The sequence below is a fragment of the Gorilla gorilla genome, chromosome 8 (genome assembly GCF_029281585.2).
Source record: "Gorilla gorilla gorilla isolate KB3781 chromosome 8, NHGRI_mGorGor1-v2.1_pri, whole genome shotgun sequence".
Lineage (NCBI taxonomy): Eukaryota > Metazoa > Chordata > Mammalia > Primates > Hominidae > Gorilla > Gorilla gorilla.
The window spans coordinates 143,611,887-143,631,839 of NC_073232.2; the positions used below are offsets into that span (position 1 = coordinate 143,611,887).

At 40.1% G+C, this 19,953-nt stretch overlaps 1 protein-coding gene across 1 annotated transcript in view; it reads right to left on the reverse strand.

Moving 5' to 3' along the window:
- TCERG1L (transcription elongation regulator 1 like) overlaps nt 1-17,738 on the reverse strand; it is a 218,398-nt gene extending 200,660 nt beyond the window's left edge. The window contains exons 1-3 of the mRNA XM_004050284.5: nt 17,286-17,738; nt 15,162-15,308; nt 14,220-14,400 (exon numbers count right to left, since the gene is read on the reverse strand). Of these exons, the coding sequence (XP_004050332.5) occupies nt 14,220-14,400; nt 15,162-15,308; nt 17,286-17,615 (658 nt within the window). The 5' untranslated portion in view covers nt 17,616-17,738. The remainder of the gene's footprint in view (nt 1-14,219; nt 14,401-15,161; nt 15,309-17,285) is intronic.
- Between the last annotated feature and the right edge of the window lie 2,215 nt (nt 17,739-19,953).

The window sequence follows — 19,953 nt, forward strand, 5'->3', positions numbered from 1 at the left end:
TGGTTCAGACACATGGTGGCTGTAGGTAAGGCCCAGGCAATTGCTCTCTGTAATTTCCTGAGTGTACTTCCTGGTGTTATGTAGAATCTCATTTTTTACTTTTTTTCTTTAACTTTTATTATGAAATCTTTCAACAATAGTAAATCATAGTGTAAGGAACCGGTATCCCTGTTTTTACACTGTGGGAAGAAAAAAAACAAAGGAAACTGTGTATCTGAAGAATGGGAGCCCCTTTAAATGATCAGGCCCAGAGAGGCTTTGGAATGCAACAGCAGTCACCTCCCTGCCCCTGAGCTAAATCATGGCTTCCTGAAGCCACCTGCTGTGCCACCAAGTCTCCATCAAAGGCCATACACTCTACAGCGCCACACAGTGTAGCCCATCACTAACCAATGTCACTTCTGTAAACCAAGCAGAATCTCTGATAAGCCACTTCTGTAACTGCCCCCTCCTGATGATTTGTCCATTATCTCTTTAAAAATCTGAGCCTTTCCTTCATTCTCCAGAGCACTCCCCAAAGCAACCTGGAAATGTTCCTCAGGGCAGCTGTCCTCAACCTTGGCCCAAATAAACTCTCTGTATTAATTTTGCCTCAGTTTCTTCCTTTTAAGTCAACACCACCAACCTAGCTCCCACGCCAGGATTATTCTAAAGTAAACCCATGACATTTTATCTCACCCTTCCATGTTTCAGAAGACATCTCTAAATTATGAGTTCTTTTGAAAAACATGAGCATAGAACTCATCACTCCAACAAATTAACAGTAATTACTTAAAATTACTAAATACATAGTCGGTGTTTTCTTCCATTGTCCATTTTTTTCTTTGGTTTTATTCAAACCAGGATCAAACAAAATCCTGGCATTTTGTTGGGTATGTCTTTTAAGCCATTTTTTTCTAAGTTGGATGCACTCAGGTGCTATTTACATTGTGTACAGTCCTCTGCTTTTAATAAATGTATACACTTATGAAACCACTGAGGCCAGATAAACGTCCACCATCCCCAAACCTGCCCTCTGACCTGTTGTTGTCAAAACCCTTGTCCCACCCCCACCTCCTGGAAATCACTGTGGTATTTTTTGTTCTTATAGTTTTGCTTTGCCTAGAATGTCACAAAAGTGGAATAATATATGACATAAATGATCCTGAATGCCTTCACTGGCATAATGCTTTTGGGATCCACTCACATCATTGCACATGTAAGAAGTGTGTTCCTTGTTATTTCTGTGTCACAGTCCATTATTTGGATCTAACCAAGTTTGTTTACCCATTCACCAGCCAACATCGCTTAGGAATAAAGCTACTACAAACGTCTGTGTGCAGGTTGCTATGGGCATCTTTTTATGTTTCTAGGACAAATACGTAAGAGTGAGATTACTGGGAACTAGGATAAGAGTGTTAATAACAACCTGCTCAACTGACTTTCAAAGTGACTGTTCCGTGTTGCATTCCCACCAGCAAGTTATGAAAACTTCAGCTGTGCCACGTCTTCACCACCACGTGGTATTGCCAGGTTCTGTCTTTGTTTTGTTTTCATGATTGCCATTCTAATAAGTATGTAGCGACTCCGATCATGGATTCAACTTGCATTTTGCTAATGAAATATGATGTTGAACATTTTTAAAAATTGTATTTAATTTTCTTTAAACTCACATAAAATAACAATACATATTCCTGGGGTATATAGTGATAATTTGAGCCATATGAAGTCTAGTGACCAGATCAGGACAATGAGCATATCCATCATCTCGAACATCTACCATTTCTTTGCGGTTGGAAACATTCAATATTCCAATAACCCTCCTTCTAGCTATTTGAATGTATATATTACATTGTTGTCATCTGTAGTCACCCTACAGTGGTAACGACCTCTAGAACTTATTCCTGCTCTCTAGCTACAATTTTGTAGACTTTTACAAATACCTCCCTATTTCCTGTGCTTATTGGCAATCCATCTTTCTTTGTTGGTGATGTGTCTGGTCATATATTTTGTCCATTTCTGTTGGATTTCTTTTTCTTATGACTAAGTTTTGAAGGTTCTTTGTATGCTCTGTTCTTTATCAGACATGTTTTGTGATTATTTTTCCCACTGTGTGGCTTTTTTCTGTTATTTTATTTTATGAAAAGTGATTTCAAAGACCAACAGCTTTTTTTAAATTTTGATGAAGTTCAAGTCATCAATGCATTTTCTAATGTGCTTCATGCTTTTGGTGTCATGTATTAAAAATATTTGTCCAATCCAAGGTCACAACATTTTTCTTCAATGTTTTCTTCAGAATTTAGTTTTTGGTTTCATGACTCGATCAACCATCTATTTTGAGTTCATTTTTATATATAGTAAAATGTATTCATCAAGGATTGTTTGCTTATTTTGAAGACAGACAGATGTTCACTGTTCCAAAATCATTTGTTGACAAGATGGTCTTTTCTTTATTGATTTTTCTTTGTACCTTTGTAAAAAAATCAACTGGCCATACGTGCACGTGTCTACTTTTGGATGGTCTACTACGATGTTCTATTGGTCTTTATTCTTATGCTTTTGCCAATTGCACAAAGCCTTAGTTCCTGGTGATTTGTCATCAGCATTTAGATCAGCTATGCCTGTGTCCTCCACACTCGTTTTCTTCGTCAGAACTATTGTGGTGATTCCACTTCCTTTGCCTGTCCATATTAATTATTGCATGGGCTTGTCAATTTACATGAAACTGGGATTTTGTTTAGGGTTGCATTAAACATGTAGCTTAATCTGGGCAGAAGTGAAATCTTAACATTATTGAGCCTTCCAGTCTATCCCTCCATTTATTAATGTCTTATTTGATTTCTTTCATTAATGTTTCATGATTTTCACATATTTTGTTAGGTTAATCCCTAAGTACTTCACGATTTTGGTGCAATTTTAAAGGTACTTGTATTTTATTTTAACTTCCAATTGTTTATTACCAGTAATACAGGGGTACAATTGAATTTTGTACATTGACCTTGCATCCTGCAACCTTGCTAAACTTCCTTATTCGTATTAGTAGCTTTTCGTAGACTCTTTGAGATAGTCTATATCGTCATTTGTCTGCACATAGAGACAGTTTTGTGTCTTCCTTCCCAGTTTGTATGTTTTTCTTTTCTTTTTACTTTTTGCCTTGTTGCATAACTAGGGCTCCCGTCACAAATCCTTGCCTTGTTTTTCATCTTAGAGGGAAAACATTATCCTTCCACTATTCAGTTTGACGTTAGTGGTAGATCTTCCTTAGATGTCCTTTGTCAGTTTGCGGAAGTCCCCTTTAATTCTTAGTTGAGTTACACATGGTTTTTTGTATTGTTTTGTTTTTAATCTGAATGGATGGTGAATTTGACAAATGCATTTTCTGAATCTATTGAAATAAACTTATTACTTCCCTTCTTTGTCTTTTGATAAACAGCATTGATGGATTTTCTAATGTTGAACAAGCATTGGATTTCAAAAAAATAAAAAATAAAAAACTCTCTTGGTCAAATATATTATCAACTTTAAATATGGCTGGATTTGATTTGTTAATGTTATCTTGAGCCTTCTTTGCATGTATGTTCAAAAATTGTATTGGTCTGCTATTTTCTCTCTATAATAACCATTTGGTTTTTGTGTAAGGGTAATGGCTACCTTAGAAAAAAATTACTTAGGGAATATTATTTCATTTTATTTTCTGAACAAGTTTATTTTAATTTGTGTATTATTTCTTCCTTAAATATTTGGTAGACCTCACCAATCAGGGATTGAATGTTTTCCTGTTGGAAGAGTTAAATCAGAAATTTACTGTTTTTATCAGATACAGAGTTATTCATGTTTTCTATTCCTATTTCTATTTATGTTTTCTATTTCTATTTCAAATAACTTATTTCATCTAAACTGTTGCATTTATGATTATAGTTTATATTTTCCTATTGCATGGTTAGTGTTAAGATCCATAATAATGTCTTTTTTTTAATTCCTGACATCAGTAATCTGTGTCATCTTTCCTCTAATTTTTTATAGCCAGGGGTTTATAAATTCTATTGCTCTTCCTAAAAAATGAAGTTTTGTTTTCATTGATTTTCCTTATATTCTTCTGTTTTTTAATTTTTTAATTTCTGCTGTTTTTACTATATCCTTAGATTTAATTAATTCTCCATTTTCTAGTTTCTTAAGGTTAAGCTTAGATCATTAATTTGAGGTATTTCTTGTTTTTTTTTAATATAGGCGTTTTAATGCTATTAAATGTCCATCTAAGCTATGTCCCACAAGACTTTTGTGATATCGATTTTGATTTTCTTTTATTTTCATTTTCATTCTATTCAAAATATTTTCTTATTTCCACTGTCACTTTTTATTTGACCTATGCATTACTTAGAAGCATTCTGTTCTATTTTCAAACATTTGGAGGTTTTCCGGATATCTTTGTTACTGATTTCTAACTTAATTTTGTTGTGGTCGGAAAATAAATTGTGTAAACTTTTTTTTTTCAGACAGAGTCTCACTCTGTTGCCCAGGCTGGAGTACAGTGGCATGATCTCGGCTAAGTGCAACCTCCACCTCCTGGTTTCCAGTGATTCTCCTACCTCAGCCTCCCAAGTAGCAGGTACTACAGGCACATGCCACCATGCCCGGCTAATTTTTGTATTTTTAGTAGAGACAGGGTTTTGCCATGTTGGCCAGGCTGGTCCCGAACTCCTGACCTCAGGTGATCTGCCCACCTCGGCCTCCCAAAGTGCTGGGATTAGAGGCATGAGCCATGGCGTCCAGCCCTACTTTTAATTATTTAAAATTTTTGACTTGTTTTATAGCCTATAATATGGTATGGATGAATGTTTCCTGTGCAGATAAAAATATATGCCCTGTTACTGTAAAGTAGACTGTTCTATACATGTCAATCGGGTCAAGTTGTTGGACAGTATTATGCAAGTTCTCTAAATTCTCACTGATATTCACGGATGAGCTTCCATGCTACATCAATCACTAAGAGATGCTGAAATCTCCAACTGTAAACACGATTGTCTATTTTTTTGTTCTGTTCTATCAGTTTCTGTGTTTTGAATTGTGAATTTCTTTTATTATATTAAATTATTAGGTTTTATTAGATTAAATGTATTTGATTAGATTTTATTAGAAATTTTTATCCCTAGTAATACTTTTTGTTCTGAAATCTAATTTGTCAAATATTAATACAGTCACTTCAGCTTTCTTTTGATTTATATTTACATCTTATATCTTTTCCAGACTTTTGCTTTTATGCTCACTCTGTCTTCTTATAAAAAGTGAGTTTTTTATAGACATCGTATATTTGGAACTGAAAACCTGAAAACTTCTGTCTATTCATTAGGGAGGTTAGATCTTTATATTTAAATCTACCATTTTATAGTTTTAAAAATATTTGTTCCAACTTTACTTTGATCCTTTGCTTTCTTGTTTTGTCTGCTTTTGGGTTGTTTATTATCATATCATTTTAATCTCCAAAATTATTTTACTAGTTATAACTCTTTTTACAGTTTTAAGTGTGTGCTGCTCTACTGCTTTATATCTTTTGAAGATATATCTTTCGAAGGTAAAGTATATCTTCATCTTAGAGGGAAAACATTATCCTTCCACTATTAAGTACAACGTTAGCTGTAGATCTTCCTTAGATGTCCTCCGTCAATTTGAGGAAGTCCCCTTTAATTCCTAGTTCATTTATAGGCAGTGTTTTTTATAGTTTTGTTTTTAGTCTGAATGGATGGTGAATTTAAAGACATACTTTTATATCTTCAAAAGGTATAAAGTATGTCTTTAACTTGGCACCTTCAAATAATACTATAGCACATAATGTATAGTACAATAGCCTTGCAGTTCCACACTTCCAATTCCTTCCTTACATTCTTTGTGAAATTTTTGACACACATTTTTATTTTGTGTATAATTTTACACATTATATAACTATCTTTTGCTCTTTATGCTGTCAGTTATCTTTTAAAACAATTAAAAACAGAAAAATATATATTTTACCTTAACGTATTCCATCTCTAGCACTCTTCTTTTGTGTAGAGGTAACTTTCTCTATGCTAGTATATTACTCCTGATAAGCTTCTTTGTAATTTCATGAATGGCAAATCTACAGAGAATGAATTCTTCTCAGCTTTTGTTTGCTTGTTAAAAATCTTTATTCCACTTAGCTTTCAATAATTGTTTCTGTTTGGTATAAAGTTCTTTGAATCAGAAGTTTAAATGTGATTCATCTAGTTTTCAATTTCAGCTTTTTCTTGTTTTTGCTATTTATTAGTCTTACGGTTTGCTGAACTTCTTGGATTTATAGTTTCATAATGTCCATTTTTATTTCCTTTGTTCATTATGTCTTCAAATATTCTATCTTCTATGTATTCTCTCCTTGCCCTTTTCAGACTTCAATTATACATAAGTTAAACCATTTGATATTCTCTCTTGGCCCTGGAAAAGGGCGTTCCATGTTTTCAGTTGCTTTCTCGTTTTGTTACAGGTCTGTTGATCTATCGTTAATTTCACTAAGTCTTGGCTGTATCACATCTATGCAGGAGTTCATCAAAGTAATTTTTCATTATGCCAGGTTTCATTTTTTCTGATATTTTAATTTGACTTTCTTATATTTTTATATCACTGATGAAATTCTCCTTCTGTTCATTCATGTTGCTCTCCTTTCCATGAGTTAATTTAACATGCTAATCATGGTCAATCATAGAACTATCTGATAATTCTTACATCTGTGTCATCGTAGGGTCTGATTCTGTTGATTATTTTGTATCCTGTCAATAGTTTATCACTTCTTGCTTGGTTTGTGTGTCTTGTAACTTTATTTATTAAGTGCTAGGCATCATAAATAGAACAATGAATGAGATAAATACGGTTTACTCCTAGGAATGGGCACACCCCTTCTTATGTCAAGCTGTTAGTGAATGCAATTTTGTCAGTGTATTCAGGGGGTGGACCTGGATTTGGATTTTGTTGTCATGGTTGCCTTCAATGCACCACAAGCTTCAAATCCTTTAAAAATGTATTTTGATTAAGACAAATTCTGGCATGTATGAAAATCTTTTTCAGTATTTGCACCCTTACCCAGCTTTCAGCCAGCCTTACATCCCTGCACCACAGAAAAGGATTCCTATATGTCCCTCTCCTTCCACCAGTGATAGGGTGTTATTGCTTTTTACTCAGCACTTGCAACTGGTTAGTGGGAAGAAATCCTTGTCAATTTCAGTCCTAGGTCACTTTGTTCATTTAGTCTTCAAGACTGGGGGTTTCTTACTCCTTCTGCTTTTAACAAACGTGAAGGATTTTTAAAGGCTTTATACTCTCATGATCCTTCTTTCTCACCTCCTCAATTTTACTGACATAATTTATGTATCCAGATTATAATTATCATAAAAAACTCCTGTAAATAAAAATACTGCTTTAAATTTTTCACTCATTCCTGCAACCAAATTAACAAATATTCACATATATCCTAAAGGATTAACAGAAATTGTTGATAATTACAGATATTTTGAAAATGACATCTCCATTGTTAGTTCTTGTTTTAGCTGTGTTTATCACTTACCTGAGAAAATTAAAAGAAAAAATGAAATTTGATAAAATAAACTTTTTCCAAATGTCTCATATTTCATAGAAGAATTCTAAAGTAATTGTGTTTCAATGATTTGAAAACTGAGAAAACGTAACCTCGTCTGCTTTTTAAAAAAAATCATACTGATAAGTGCTTGAGAAAATAGGATCAGTGTGAACACATTCGAAATAACCATATAAAACAAAAGTAAACAAAATGAAATAAAATGTGAATGTCACCCACAAAAATAAAAACAGAATAAATCAAAATAACAAAAGAAAATAAAAAAGCCAAATGTAATAATTACAGATAAATATACACATAGTAAATCAAATATAAATATGCTAAACTTCGTTTTCAAAAAGCAAAGGCAGACATTGTACATTTAAATAATTGACCCGAGCTTACAACAAAAATAAGGAAAAGTTGATAAGAAGAATAAAATACAAGATGTAGACAGAGCAGCAGCAACATTAATTTTAGAGAATTTGAGGTGAAAACATTAGGTGTGGTAAATTCAATTGATCGCTTTTTTAAGAACGTCTTTTCCATACTAATGCATTTGTATGACTTTCTTGCGAGGCATAAATTGCTTCAATCACAAGACGCTTTCCTCATAATTCTCTAAACTTTTCCCCATGAACCAAGCTTGTCTAGTACTGCAGAATGGCCTGAAGCTGTGTCAACTTCTGTGTTCTTTTAAGTAGTGCCTCCAACATTCATAAAATGCCTCCAGGATATGGTGAGCAGGATATATGGCTTGCTTTGCCCCATTTACTACTTCTGCTGAAATTTGTTTGTTTTTTTTTTTTGAAAGGGGAGAGATATATTTTTTCTTTTTCTCATCAGATGGGTTTTATTTAACCTTACATATATTGACTTATTTTCCAACCTGACTCTGGTATAACATTATGAGACAAGGAAAAAAAACCAAAATATTTTCCCCAAAACATGTTTCTTTGCCATACCTTGAAACGGCCCTGCAAGCCATCTTTGGTGGGGGAAAATTTGCATCTGTAAAGAATCTCTATTAACATAGCTAGATCTTTTATTTCCAGGCCCTCCCAGTTCTTTTTTTTTTTCAATTTTTTTTTTTTATTATTATACTTTAAGTTCTGGGATACATGTGCAGAACTTGCAGGTTTGTTATATAGGTATACATGCACCATGGTGGTTTGCTGTACCCATCAACCCGTCATCTACATCAGGCATTTCTCCTAATGCTATCCCTCTCCTAGCCCCCCACCCCGCAACAGGCCCTGGTGTGTGATGTTCCCCTCCCTGTGTCCATGTGTTCTCATTGTTCAATGACCACTTATGAGTGAGAATATGTGGTGTTTGGTTTTCTATTCTTGGGTTAGTTTGCTGAGAATAATGGTTTCCAGCTTCATCCATGTCTCTGCAAAGGACATGAACTCATCCTTTTTTATGGCTGCATAGTATTCCACTGTGTATATGTGCCACATTTTCTTTTTCCAGTCTATCGCTGATGGGCATTTGGGTTGGTTCCAAGTCTTTGCTATCATGAACAGTGCTGCAGTAAACATACGTGTGCATGTGTCTTTATAGTAGAATGATTTATAATCCTCTGGGTATACACCCAGTAATGGGATTGCTGGTTCAACTGGTATTTCTGGTTCTAGATCCTTGAGGAATCACCATACTGTCTTCCACAATGGTTGAACTAATTTACACTCCCACTAACAGTGTAAAAGTGTTCCTATTTCTCCACATCCTTTCCACCATCTGTTATTTCCTGACTTTTTAATGATCGCCATTCTAACTGGCATGAGATGGTATCTCAGTGTGGTTTTGATTTGCATTTCTCTAATGACCAGTGATGATGAGCTTTTTTTATATGTTTGTTGGCTGCATAAATGTCTTCTTTTGAGAAGTGTCTGTTCATATCCTTCACCCACTTTGTAATGGGGTTGTTTATTTCTTGCAGATTTGTTTAAGTTCTTTGTAGATTCCGGATATTAGCCCCTTGTCAGATGGAAAGATTGCAAAAATTTTCTTCCATTCATGAAACCTGTGTTTTTAAGGAGGTCAAAGCAATATAGGTTTGTTGTTTGCTTTCTATTTTACACAGATATCACCTTCTCCCACTGTTACGATCTGATTTTTACAGTCACATCTATTTATGCTTAAGAATCTTTCTATGTTGTCTTCTATCAGCAGATGCATAATTCGTTCTTCTCTTCAATGATTTTAGTTGCTAGTTTTCAAAAGTTTCCTCGCATTCTTTTCTCATTTCCTCAAACTGTCTTTTCACATTGGCCAACTCTCTTTCGAGTTTATCTTTTACTGCTTTTCTATGTTCTATTTTCTTTTACCTATTAAGATAGGCAAAAGTTGTTTTGCCTAAAATGGTTACTAATTCCTGTGCAAAATCCATTTCTCAGATATGTTTCTCTTCTGGAGCTTTTGAGAAAATGAATCTCTGATGAAGCAGAATACTCCAGATGCCCTCATCTTCCACTTTCTCTCCCTGTCACTCTCTTCATCATCTTTGAATGAAGAGAGGTACAGCCAGTGGTTTGTTGTGGTTTGGTTTGTTTTGCCCATCATGGTGTCTGTTGGTAGAATCAGGCTCTTTGATCTTAAGCTGGTAGGCAACGGGACATGGACAACTTTTACATAAATCTCTAGTTTCCAGCAAGATCCTTCTATTTCATTTGCCTTCGCTGGACAGAAGCTGAATTAACTACTTTCTCCTCCCACTGCTTGATATTCTTGATATAAGTTCTTTAATTCCTGAACGGCTTGAAGGACTCCGAAGCTCTTATTTTCAGAAGTAGAAAACAGAGACTCCTTGGAGGGTACTCTTACCCCCCAGACCCTTCTCCACGTCTGCCTGTGATGAACCACATGTCCTAAGATGCAAGGTGAGCCCCTTCTTCCTGGGAAGAAGAGGGACTGACAGGACTGCAGGGAGTGGGGAGGTGTTGACAGAGATGTGGCAGCTGATGCACAGGCACTGCTGAGGAAGAGGCGGTGACTGTGGGGCAGGTGGCCTCTCCCTGCCTGTCCAGCCCTGAATCAGCTTCTGAGGTCTGGGAATCAATGGGTCCTAGGTAATTTCTCCATTCAACCCATTCACAATGATCAGGAAGAATTTCTTTGAAAGCTGCAAAATTATTAATTGGAGACCTTAGTTTCCAGTGCAGGTGTAATTATTTGCATGCTTGGATGTATTTGTCTGTGAGAAGGCCCTGCCTCTTCTGTGGCTCCTCTGCTTCCTGAGAACAAGTTCACACTTTCCTGGAGGAGCCAAGAATCCTGAGTGGAAGAATGATGTAAAGTCCCCCAACAGTCCGTGAGGATCCAGGGGACTGACTCACCCCACAGGTCTCATGTCATGGGTCTTGTTTGAAGAGGCCCCAGAGCCCATCCCTGCCACGTCTCCTCCGGCAGCCCACACTTGGCTACTTGGAATTGCCTGATTACAAAATGCGCCCCTTGATTTTGTGTCTTTGGACATTCTATGTCCTTAATTTGGAATTCATTCGACTCTTCCTGCCTCAAGGTGGCATCGGCCACAGAGGCCTTCCCTGAGGATCCCCCACTAAGGTTCTCCTCAAACACCTGCAGAGAGCATGCGCCACTTGCATTTCTCCCCCAGGTCATATGTTGACAGGCTAGTCCCCGAGGTGATGGCATGAGGAGGCTGGCCCTTTGGGAGGCTCAAAAATGGCCAACAGGCTTGTTTACAACAGAGCGTGATAACAGGCGACCATCATCCTCCTGGTCACGAATGACTGCAGTATATATAAAAATGGGGTCCTTTATAATGATTATTAAAGTTTAGATAGCTTTTCCAAATTCATCCAAATTGTGCTTTTATATTATCTGAGACTCTGTGCCATGCAGTTCATTCTTAATCAACAGTAAGTGAGGGGTGGTTCGGTATTAGTCTCACCCCCATCTCTACCAGAGAGATTCCAACTTAGCTCAACAAACGATCCAGTTCATTGAAACAAACCTGCCTTCTGGGTTACATCATTTGAGTTCATAGTATAAATTGCTATTATCCCTAAAACAACAGTGCAAATTTTAAAAGTACTTAAAGAATGATCATTACAGAAAAATTACTACCTCTCCAAGAAAGGAAAATAAGCTTAGCTCACTAGACCTGTTTAAAATGAGTGAGTTTGATTCACTCTTCCAGCTCTTTGGGAGCTCTATTTCTGCTTCACTGATTAACTTGAAGGGGATCGATAAAATATATCTGATTCTAAGGCCACTTATTTCTGAATATAAAACTTTATAACAAGATTGATCTTTGTAATATAACTATTATATAATAGATTTATACATTATATATTTTATATGTAGTACATGCATATATTTGTAAATGCGTACTTTTATAATATATATTTGTGATACAAATTATAATATATAAATGTATCAATTCATAATAGGATATGAAAACAATAGTAATTTTTAGTAATTACAGCATATATGAACATTTACGTGTGAGTGTCTTAATAAGGTTCTATTTTCTCATTAACTGCAGTAAAATTAAAACGATTTACCTGAATTTTTAACTTACTTGGAGCTTACCCTACCTACGACCTTCACTTGTCCCCGTTCTTATCCCAGTTCTCTGTTAAGCAGTTAGTAACACATAAATAACCCCTTAGATGCTTTCTTTGGCCTAAGAGACATTCAATATGTGCATTCCAAAGTTGGGTAAATTCAAAGAATTCTGAAATTTATCAAAAAAGTAAAGTTTTCATGAAGCAACTCAGAAATTACCATCTCAAAACAAATACATTTGATTATTATTAAATTACCTTTGGTGTCAGGTACATTTCTCCCCCAAACATAATTAAAATTGTAGGTGTTATATTCATATATGATCCGTAAATTAAAAAAAAGGGCAGAGAAGAGAAAAATCTAAGCTTTGTTGAATAGCAGACTAGGTTAGAATGAAAGGTTATTCTGCTATTTATCATGTTTATAAGAAATATTATTTTATTTTGTTCTTAAAAATAGTTCCATTAATGGATACCCCATTCTCCATGATGTGCTTATCTCACATTGCATGCCTGTGTCAAAACATCTCACGTACCCCACAAATATATACACCTACTATGTACCCACAAAAAATTATAAAAATAATTTGTAAAAATTTAAAAAATAGATACATCCAAAAATCAAAGAAGGTAAAATCAATACAAATATGTTTCTAATGAACTACTGCATATTTGCCACACAATAGTAAGTAAACGATGTCCATAAGATGGAAAATCTATGAGAGGTGGCCATAAGCTTCTCCAACTAAAAGATATTTAGCACATTTATATACGAATTTCCTAAGAAGAAGGTGAAGGCACGGTGGAAAATGTCTATATTATACTCAGGGGTGAACTGAGAGAAGGAAAGTTCACATAAAGACTTTGTAGGAACAGGTGAGCTGATTTCACCATTTTTTAAACTACATTTGCTGGTTATTTTCATGACAGTTATTGCCAATGCATTAGGAAATTAAAATATTACCTTTTCATATACCAAAAGAACCCTCCAAAGTCATGTCATCCTCATGTAACACATGCCACTGAATCATCTTTTATCATCATTAAACTAAATAGGAAACATGATCATCTCAGTGTAAAATGTTTATAAATGTGTGCATGTACCATGCTCACTCAGCTTTCAATTAATCCCTAATGCATAATTACAGGGACAAGTTGCAGTCAGAAATCATTTAGGCCTATGAGAAACACAAATAGTTTAGTTGTTCTTCCTGACTTATTACTAAACAAGATTCATAGCAAATTGGAATAAATGTGTAGGCAAACAGAGAACAAAATAAATATATCTCTTAAATCAGCACTGCATTCTTCACAAGAACATCTTATTACTAAATTTTAGAGACACATATTGAGACAAGCTTGGTAGGTAGGAAATTACAAGAAGGTAATGTAATTCTGAAGCCATAAAATATTCCATAATGGAAGGTGTTGCACGACAATTTTGGCACGGGCAGCATTTGCTTTTATAAAATGATCCACATGTTAAGGTGATTTTAAAAATCAATTTAAAAATTCATAAGATGATTATATTCCCCTGTTACTATATAGGTTTATTATACAATCTTTCATCCAGGCATTGTTTCATGGGAGTCTGTTCCAGGACAAATGTTCTTTCAGGTCACTAGACTCCAAAGATAGAACAAAATCCATCTTTCAAAGAGGGCATTTTATAGTCCATCTCACTATCACCCACAACGTGAAGGCAAAATTCAGAGATCACACACGTTCCTGCGTCCTACAGACCAGCAAACATTATTCCTTGCACGTCGCCACAGAGAGGCAACATTTTTTAAAGAGTAGACTGATCAATTAGTGCCCCTATTAAGAGCTATCAGCAGGAAACCTGGTCCAATCCTAAAAATAGAGCACTGCAAATACAATTCTGTGAAAACCCCTTCAGCCACGTCTTCAACATCAGATCTCATATCCACCCACCCCAGAAAAAAATAGTGGATAAGCTATCCAAGACTAGTTTTTTTAAAAAAGCTTCATGCTTGTGAAAAGAAATTATATTTTACCAAGATAATTGTTTCATTAAAATGATGAGTATGGTTTTCATATCTAAAACTAATTTATGATTGAAGCAAAAATGAAACACACATCGTCAATGTTATTTGGGCACCAACCTGGGATGGGGTGAGGTGCTAACACCACCGTGGGGAGCGGCCTGGAGGCAGGAGCCGGCCTGGACAGAGACACAGCTACTTGATTTGCCAGCAAATGAGGCTTTTCATGCCCATGGAAAAATCTTGACTCCTCAGGATATATCCACGTTGAGTCCAGAGCAAAGGAATTATTAAAAAAGATCTGTCGAAAAATAATGCAAGCATAACACTGAAGGCAAGGTGCATGATAAAAGCTGAACATGACCATGAAAATATTTGTGTTGCCTTACGTTGATCCAACATTGAACATTCTATTATTGGGGACTCTATAAAACCATCATTCTAAAACTTAAAGAAGTTCCACAGGGCTTCGATACCAATCACCATCTAGCTAATGTCTTCTGTGCCGGCCTTCAACTATTGACTTGGTCACTTCAGCCCAGCAGTTCAGTTCACTGATTGAAGAATCACCCCAATGAGATAATGACTAAGCTGTACGACAAGTCAATAATTTACTTCTTTAGTTTCCTTGTGAACAAAATGTAGTCAGTAAATTTGAACCCAAAAGCCAAAACAAACCATTAGAAAGATGAAAACTTAAAGCATCATATGAAGAAAAACTGACTTTTAAAACTTCAACTGGTATTGTGTAATGTTCAAGTCTAGATTTTTGATCAATGGTTACAAATTTAAAAACAAAAAAATTTTAAAAAAGACTCTGATTCAAAAATTGGAAATTTTACATTGCCCTGTGGAATCCAAACATCCTGAACTAAAACAAAATGCCCCCCACCAGCTGATATTCTTGAACAGATCAATCTAATCCTGAAATGATTTATTTCTATACCTAGATGGCCAATTTATGGCAACAAGAAAATACATGGGTATTTTTGTTGTTATGTCGATGTTCGACAACTTAATCATTAAAAGCCCCTTATCCAATTAAATCACTTGCGTTTTTACCTTACAGTTAGGAATCCTTTTGTCTATCCAACTTTTCCCAATAGGGGTTGCAAGAGCAGAAGGGCAGAGATGTGGGAAGACGGGCACCAGCTCCACTGTGGAAGAGGGGGGCAGTCCTAGGGACGGAGAATGGCCACCAAACAGCCACTGCAAGCCAAGCAAGAAAAGACAGCTGCATTAGCCTGAATCCATCCACTCGACTTCATGCCAAAACATGCTGGAATAACTGCTTTGAAAAGGGAATTTCAAAATGTATGTATTTGATTATCAGATAAATTTCCTCGAGAAAAACTATATGTACCAATCAAAGAAAAAATTATAGAAGTTTTCATATCTGAATCATCACAAAGCATTACCAACATTGCATCCTTCAATACTGAAAAAGAACTTCTAAGCACAAAACCACAAGCACGCAGTAAGAAATGGGTTTCTGCTCTGAGATAATGAGAAACCACCATGAAGAAGAGAAATGCTGGGTATTCCTTTTCTAATTCTTAAATTATTTTTATAGGCAGGCTTAGGGCTATATTTTATAGTATTCCTTTCAGCATTGCATTTTGTATTAATTACTTTTGTCGTTTTACAAATAACTAATACTTTCAAAATGAAAATATCTAGGAAGTTAAGATTCCAAGTTTCACCAATAAAAGGTTCACCAATACAAATAGATTCTATGGCAAAAGAAAAAAAAAAATCTAAGCATCTTATAAGTTGAAGATCTCAATGCACAGAATAAAACATCAGTCATGGAAAGGGGCTGGTAATTCAGGGCACCGTCTCTCTAATTAAAATAACTGAGACCTCATAAGGCACTAATAAAATGCATTGCTCAATGACATGGAACGTTTCAGTACCTATTGTTTTAAAATCGTAAAAGCATTTGTGACGTTCCTGTTACGTGAAAATGTTCTTCTGGTTGTACATATTCTTACTTTACAGAAGCTGGGTAGCACAGAAATATTTAAAAGATTAATGCTAAGGTTTTTTAAATTTTCTTTTAAATTTATACAAGTGAAAAAATGCAGTTTTTTAAAACAATTTAAAAAATGTAGTTCCTTGACATTATATACCTCTAGTGGCAGCACTCTGATATAACACCTCTCCAAAATACGGCAAAAACTACCGTTTATTGAATAAAATCCAAAATAAACTGCATCACACATAAAAATACAATATCCAGTGCTGCATATGTGATGTATCATTAAGTCTAAAGAACAATTTAGCAGGAGTTTAACAACATCTTTTAGAAAAGCTCACAAGATAATATTGGAATTAAATTAATCAAATGGTGTATTCTAACATAACACCAATTTGACTATGCTAATGAGGTCAATCCTTGGAATAAAATGCACGCTATTCCCTGATTTAAATGCATCTGCATAGTTAGCTGACGATGAATCTTGCCCAAACCAGCCCGCCTAGCTCTGCTGCACCATTTATCAAAGGTTCAGTCACTTTTTCTTTTTAATTCCATGTCTTAAAAGCCAAACTCTAGTTCTAAAGTGCAGTGTGGCATTAGCGAATGTGGTGGACTCCGGCAGGCCTGGGGCAGGGGAATCTCCGGTAACGTCTCTCAGTACCGAAGGCAGGATTTCCCGGCCACTTCCATCGGTTGGAATTCTCTTAAGCATTGCCCTGAGTCTATTTTCAAATGAAAGGGGGAAAAACCCAAACCAAATTAGAATCTGAAACAGCTGAAACAGCTATCGATTTCCAGCTTGCTTTCAAGTCTCGCAGAGACCGTGAAAGTCCTAACTTCTCCGCGACGTCAGCCACGGCCCGCGGCGGTCACGGAGCCACTTCAGCACCTCGCGGTGGACAGTGACCCCCGGCGTGGCGCGAGTTCCCTGCGGTCCCCACGCGGGCCTGGGCGGCGGGTCCCTCCACGGCTCCGTCCAGACACCCGGAGGCACCTGCCAAAGCTGCGGAGGTGGACAACCGGGCGTCCAAGCATGAACTTTCTCGCCGAGGCACGGCTGCCGGGCTGCGTCCTGACGGTTTGGGGCGGCGAGGACCGCCGGGGAGGAGGGCGCGCGAGCCGGAGGCCAGAGCCGGGCCGGGCAGGGCGCGCCCAGGAGCCGGGGAGCCGGCGACCCGGGCCGAGGCGGGACGGGGACACGTTACCTGCCCGTGGAGCGCGGGGAAGGGGTGCGCGGCGGCGGCGGCGGCGGAGTCTGGCGCAGAGGGCAGCGGCAGCAGCGGGAGCACCGGCTCGCTCGGGGCCGGCCAGCCGGGGAGACCGGGGAGCAGCGGGGCCGCGGGCGGCGGGGCCGACGCGAGCAGCACCGGGGGAACCACGACCCCCGCGCTGAGCCGGAGCAGCCCGGCCGAGCCCGGCACCATCCAGACCCAGGGCGGCGGCGGCGGCGGCGGCTCTGCGTCCATCGGCCAGAGGAGAGGCTGCTGCTGCTGCAGCTGCCGCCGCCGCCGCTGGAACCTGGCGCCCGCCTGCATCCTACATCCCCGCGCTGACGGCGGCGGCGGGGGCGGCGGGCGCCCGAGATGCTGGGCGGGCGGCGGCGCGGCTCCGGAGCGAACTCACTTGGCTCCGCGGCGCGGCCGCTCGCTCCGCCCCTGCCCCGTGCGGGAAGCTCCTCCTCCTCCCGCCCGCGCCGCCACCGCCCCCGGACCCGGTCCCCGCCCGCCCGCGCCCCTCCCCGCCGGACCCCGCCCCGCCCTCGCGCTCCCTGGCCCTGGCCGGGGTCTCCTCCCCACTGCGCCCCTGGACCCGGGCGGCCGCGGAGGACGTGGGTGGGAGAGGGCCGAGGGCGCGCCCGGCTGGGCTCCCGCCGATTCCGGCCCCCTGGTGGCCTTTGGCCCTCTGGGACCCAGCACACCACGAGGGAGGCTCCGGGCTCCGCACTCAAGGGCAAGCGGAAGCCGAGGTGGCGGCGCCGGAGCCAGACCTGTCCCGCTGCCCAGCGCGGGGCTGAGGGCGCAGACGGGGACTGCGCGGGCCGCTCTCTACCTGGCCTCCTCGGAGTCTAGGGCGCGGGGCCAGGAGGGTACTGGGCTGCGGATCCGGCGCAGGCGGCCCCGGACGCTGCTAGGCGCGGGCGGATTTCTGTTGCACAAATGGGCCAAACACGTTCGTAAGGGCCCCGCGGGTCCCCTGGCCCGGAAGTTGAGCCGCGGGTGCCTGGTCTAAAGTTCCGCGCCCCACAGTGGCCCGCGGGCCTCGGCGGCTCCTGCCCTACGCCCTCCAAGGCACCAGGCAGGTGGCCCCAGGGCCTTTTCCCACGACACCCCCTGGGTGGGGCAGGACCACCCCTCTGTGAATTCGTCCTGGATGCCCCCAGGCACAGTCTGTACTCCTCCCTCCCCCAGCACACGCGGCCTCTGACGCTGCACGCCGAGCTTCCTGGGACCCAGGACGGAACCGGGCTCCGAGGATCCTCGCTCCGCCCGGACCACACGCAGGCAGCGCCGGCCGAACCGAGCCTGGGTCCGCACTGGCCACGCGCAGCCACCGCCAGACGGCGCTAGCCCTCCCCCGCTGTAGACCCTGCTTCGGAGGCCGCCAGCCTCCTCCCCATCCCGGGCCACAGCTTCAGTGCAGCCCCTGGCGACGCGCGCTGACAGCTGGGCAGAGACTTCCGTGCGCTGTAAACCCCTTAGGTCGCTAAACCCAGGAAACCCAAGCACAGCTAATGCCAGCGCGAGACCAGTGTTGTTAGAGGCATTTGAAGGGTCTTTCTGGATGCAAAAGGCAGCATTATGATCCATGCATTTAAGAACTTGCATGAAAAACCCTCCCTGAGCTGGGTGGGAGAGCAGGCACCCACCCACCCAGCGGCACTGACACGCCTGGTACTCCAAACCCGTGTTCGCATCACCTCCCACCCGTCCACTGCCAACCTCCTGAGATGGCCTAAAGCACCCGAGTGCTTTTAATTTGCGTCTAGGGTTGTTTCCTCATTATCCTGATTTGCTTAATTTCCTCTTGGCCTGGCATGATTTCTTTTAGATCTGGGCATATGCTGATTTACATAGCTGGCGCCTCCATATTTTCCTCCACGGAAAACCAGTTTTCAATTAGCAAGTTTATCTCTCTCTTTGATGCAAAAGTACTGGCATTTTTTTTTATTCACCTAAAATCAGAAAGCTCTGCACATTAGAAGGCTGTTACTATTCACTTACACCCTTAATTTATGTGCATATATTAGTATGTGCACATGTGTTATAAATGTGTTAGTTTAATGGTCAGAGCCAGATCAGGATATTGGGGAGGCGTCTCCAGGCAGGCTCACATGCCCCTGCCACCCCCCACCTCCCCCACCGCGTGGTCCCTTTTGAACAGGAGATTCTCCTCCCTTCTACTTAGAGGCAGAGACAGAAGGCCAGGGGTGCTGGTGCCTGGCTTGCATGCTGTTCTCTGCAAAAGCAGGGTTTCGCGTGTGTGGCCCCCAGGTTCCTGGGAAGGCAGGGTTAGCCACAGTCTGTGGGAGCTGTAGCACTCCTTTGGGGAATCCCAGCCCCATCCCCACTGTCCTAGAAAGGGTTCTGCTGAAGTCCGTTTTTGCCAGCGCCCCTCCGGGCTTCCTGATGCTCTGAGCTCAGGACCCCTTGAGCCACTACTTGGCTCTGAAGAAGAGCTGGAAAGTCGAAAGCAGCTCTTGACAGTTTAGACCACAAAGCGGCCTAAACTCTTGCTATTTCCTGCCACAAGCTTGACTCTCCTTTTGTATGACAATGCTTGGGAGCCCTTTTCTGTACCATTCTGTGTGCTAAATTATGGGAAAACAGCCCTCCACGATGCAGGCACAGCCATTTCCACTAATCGTTGCTAGGG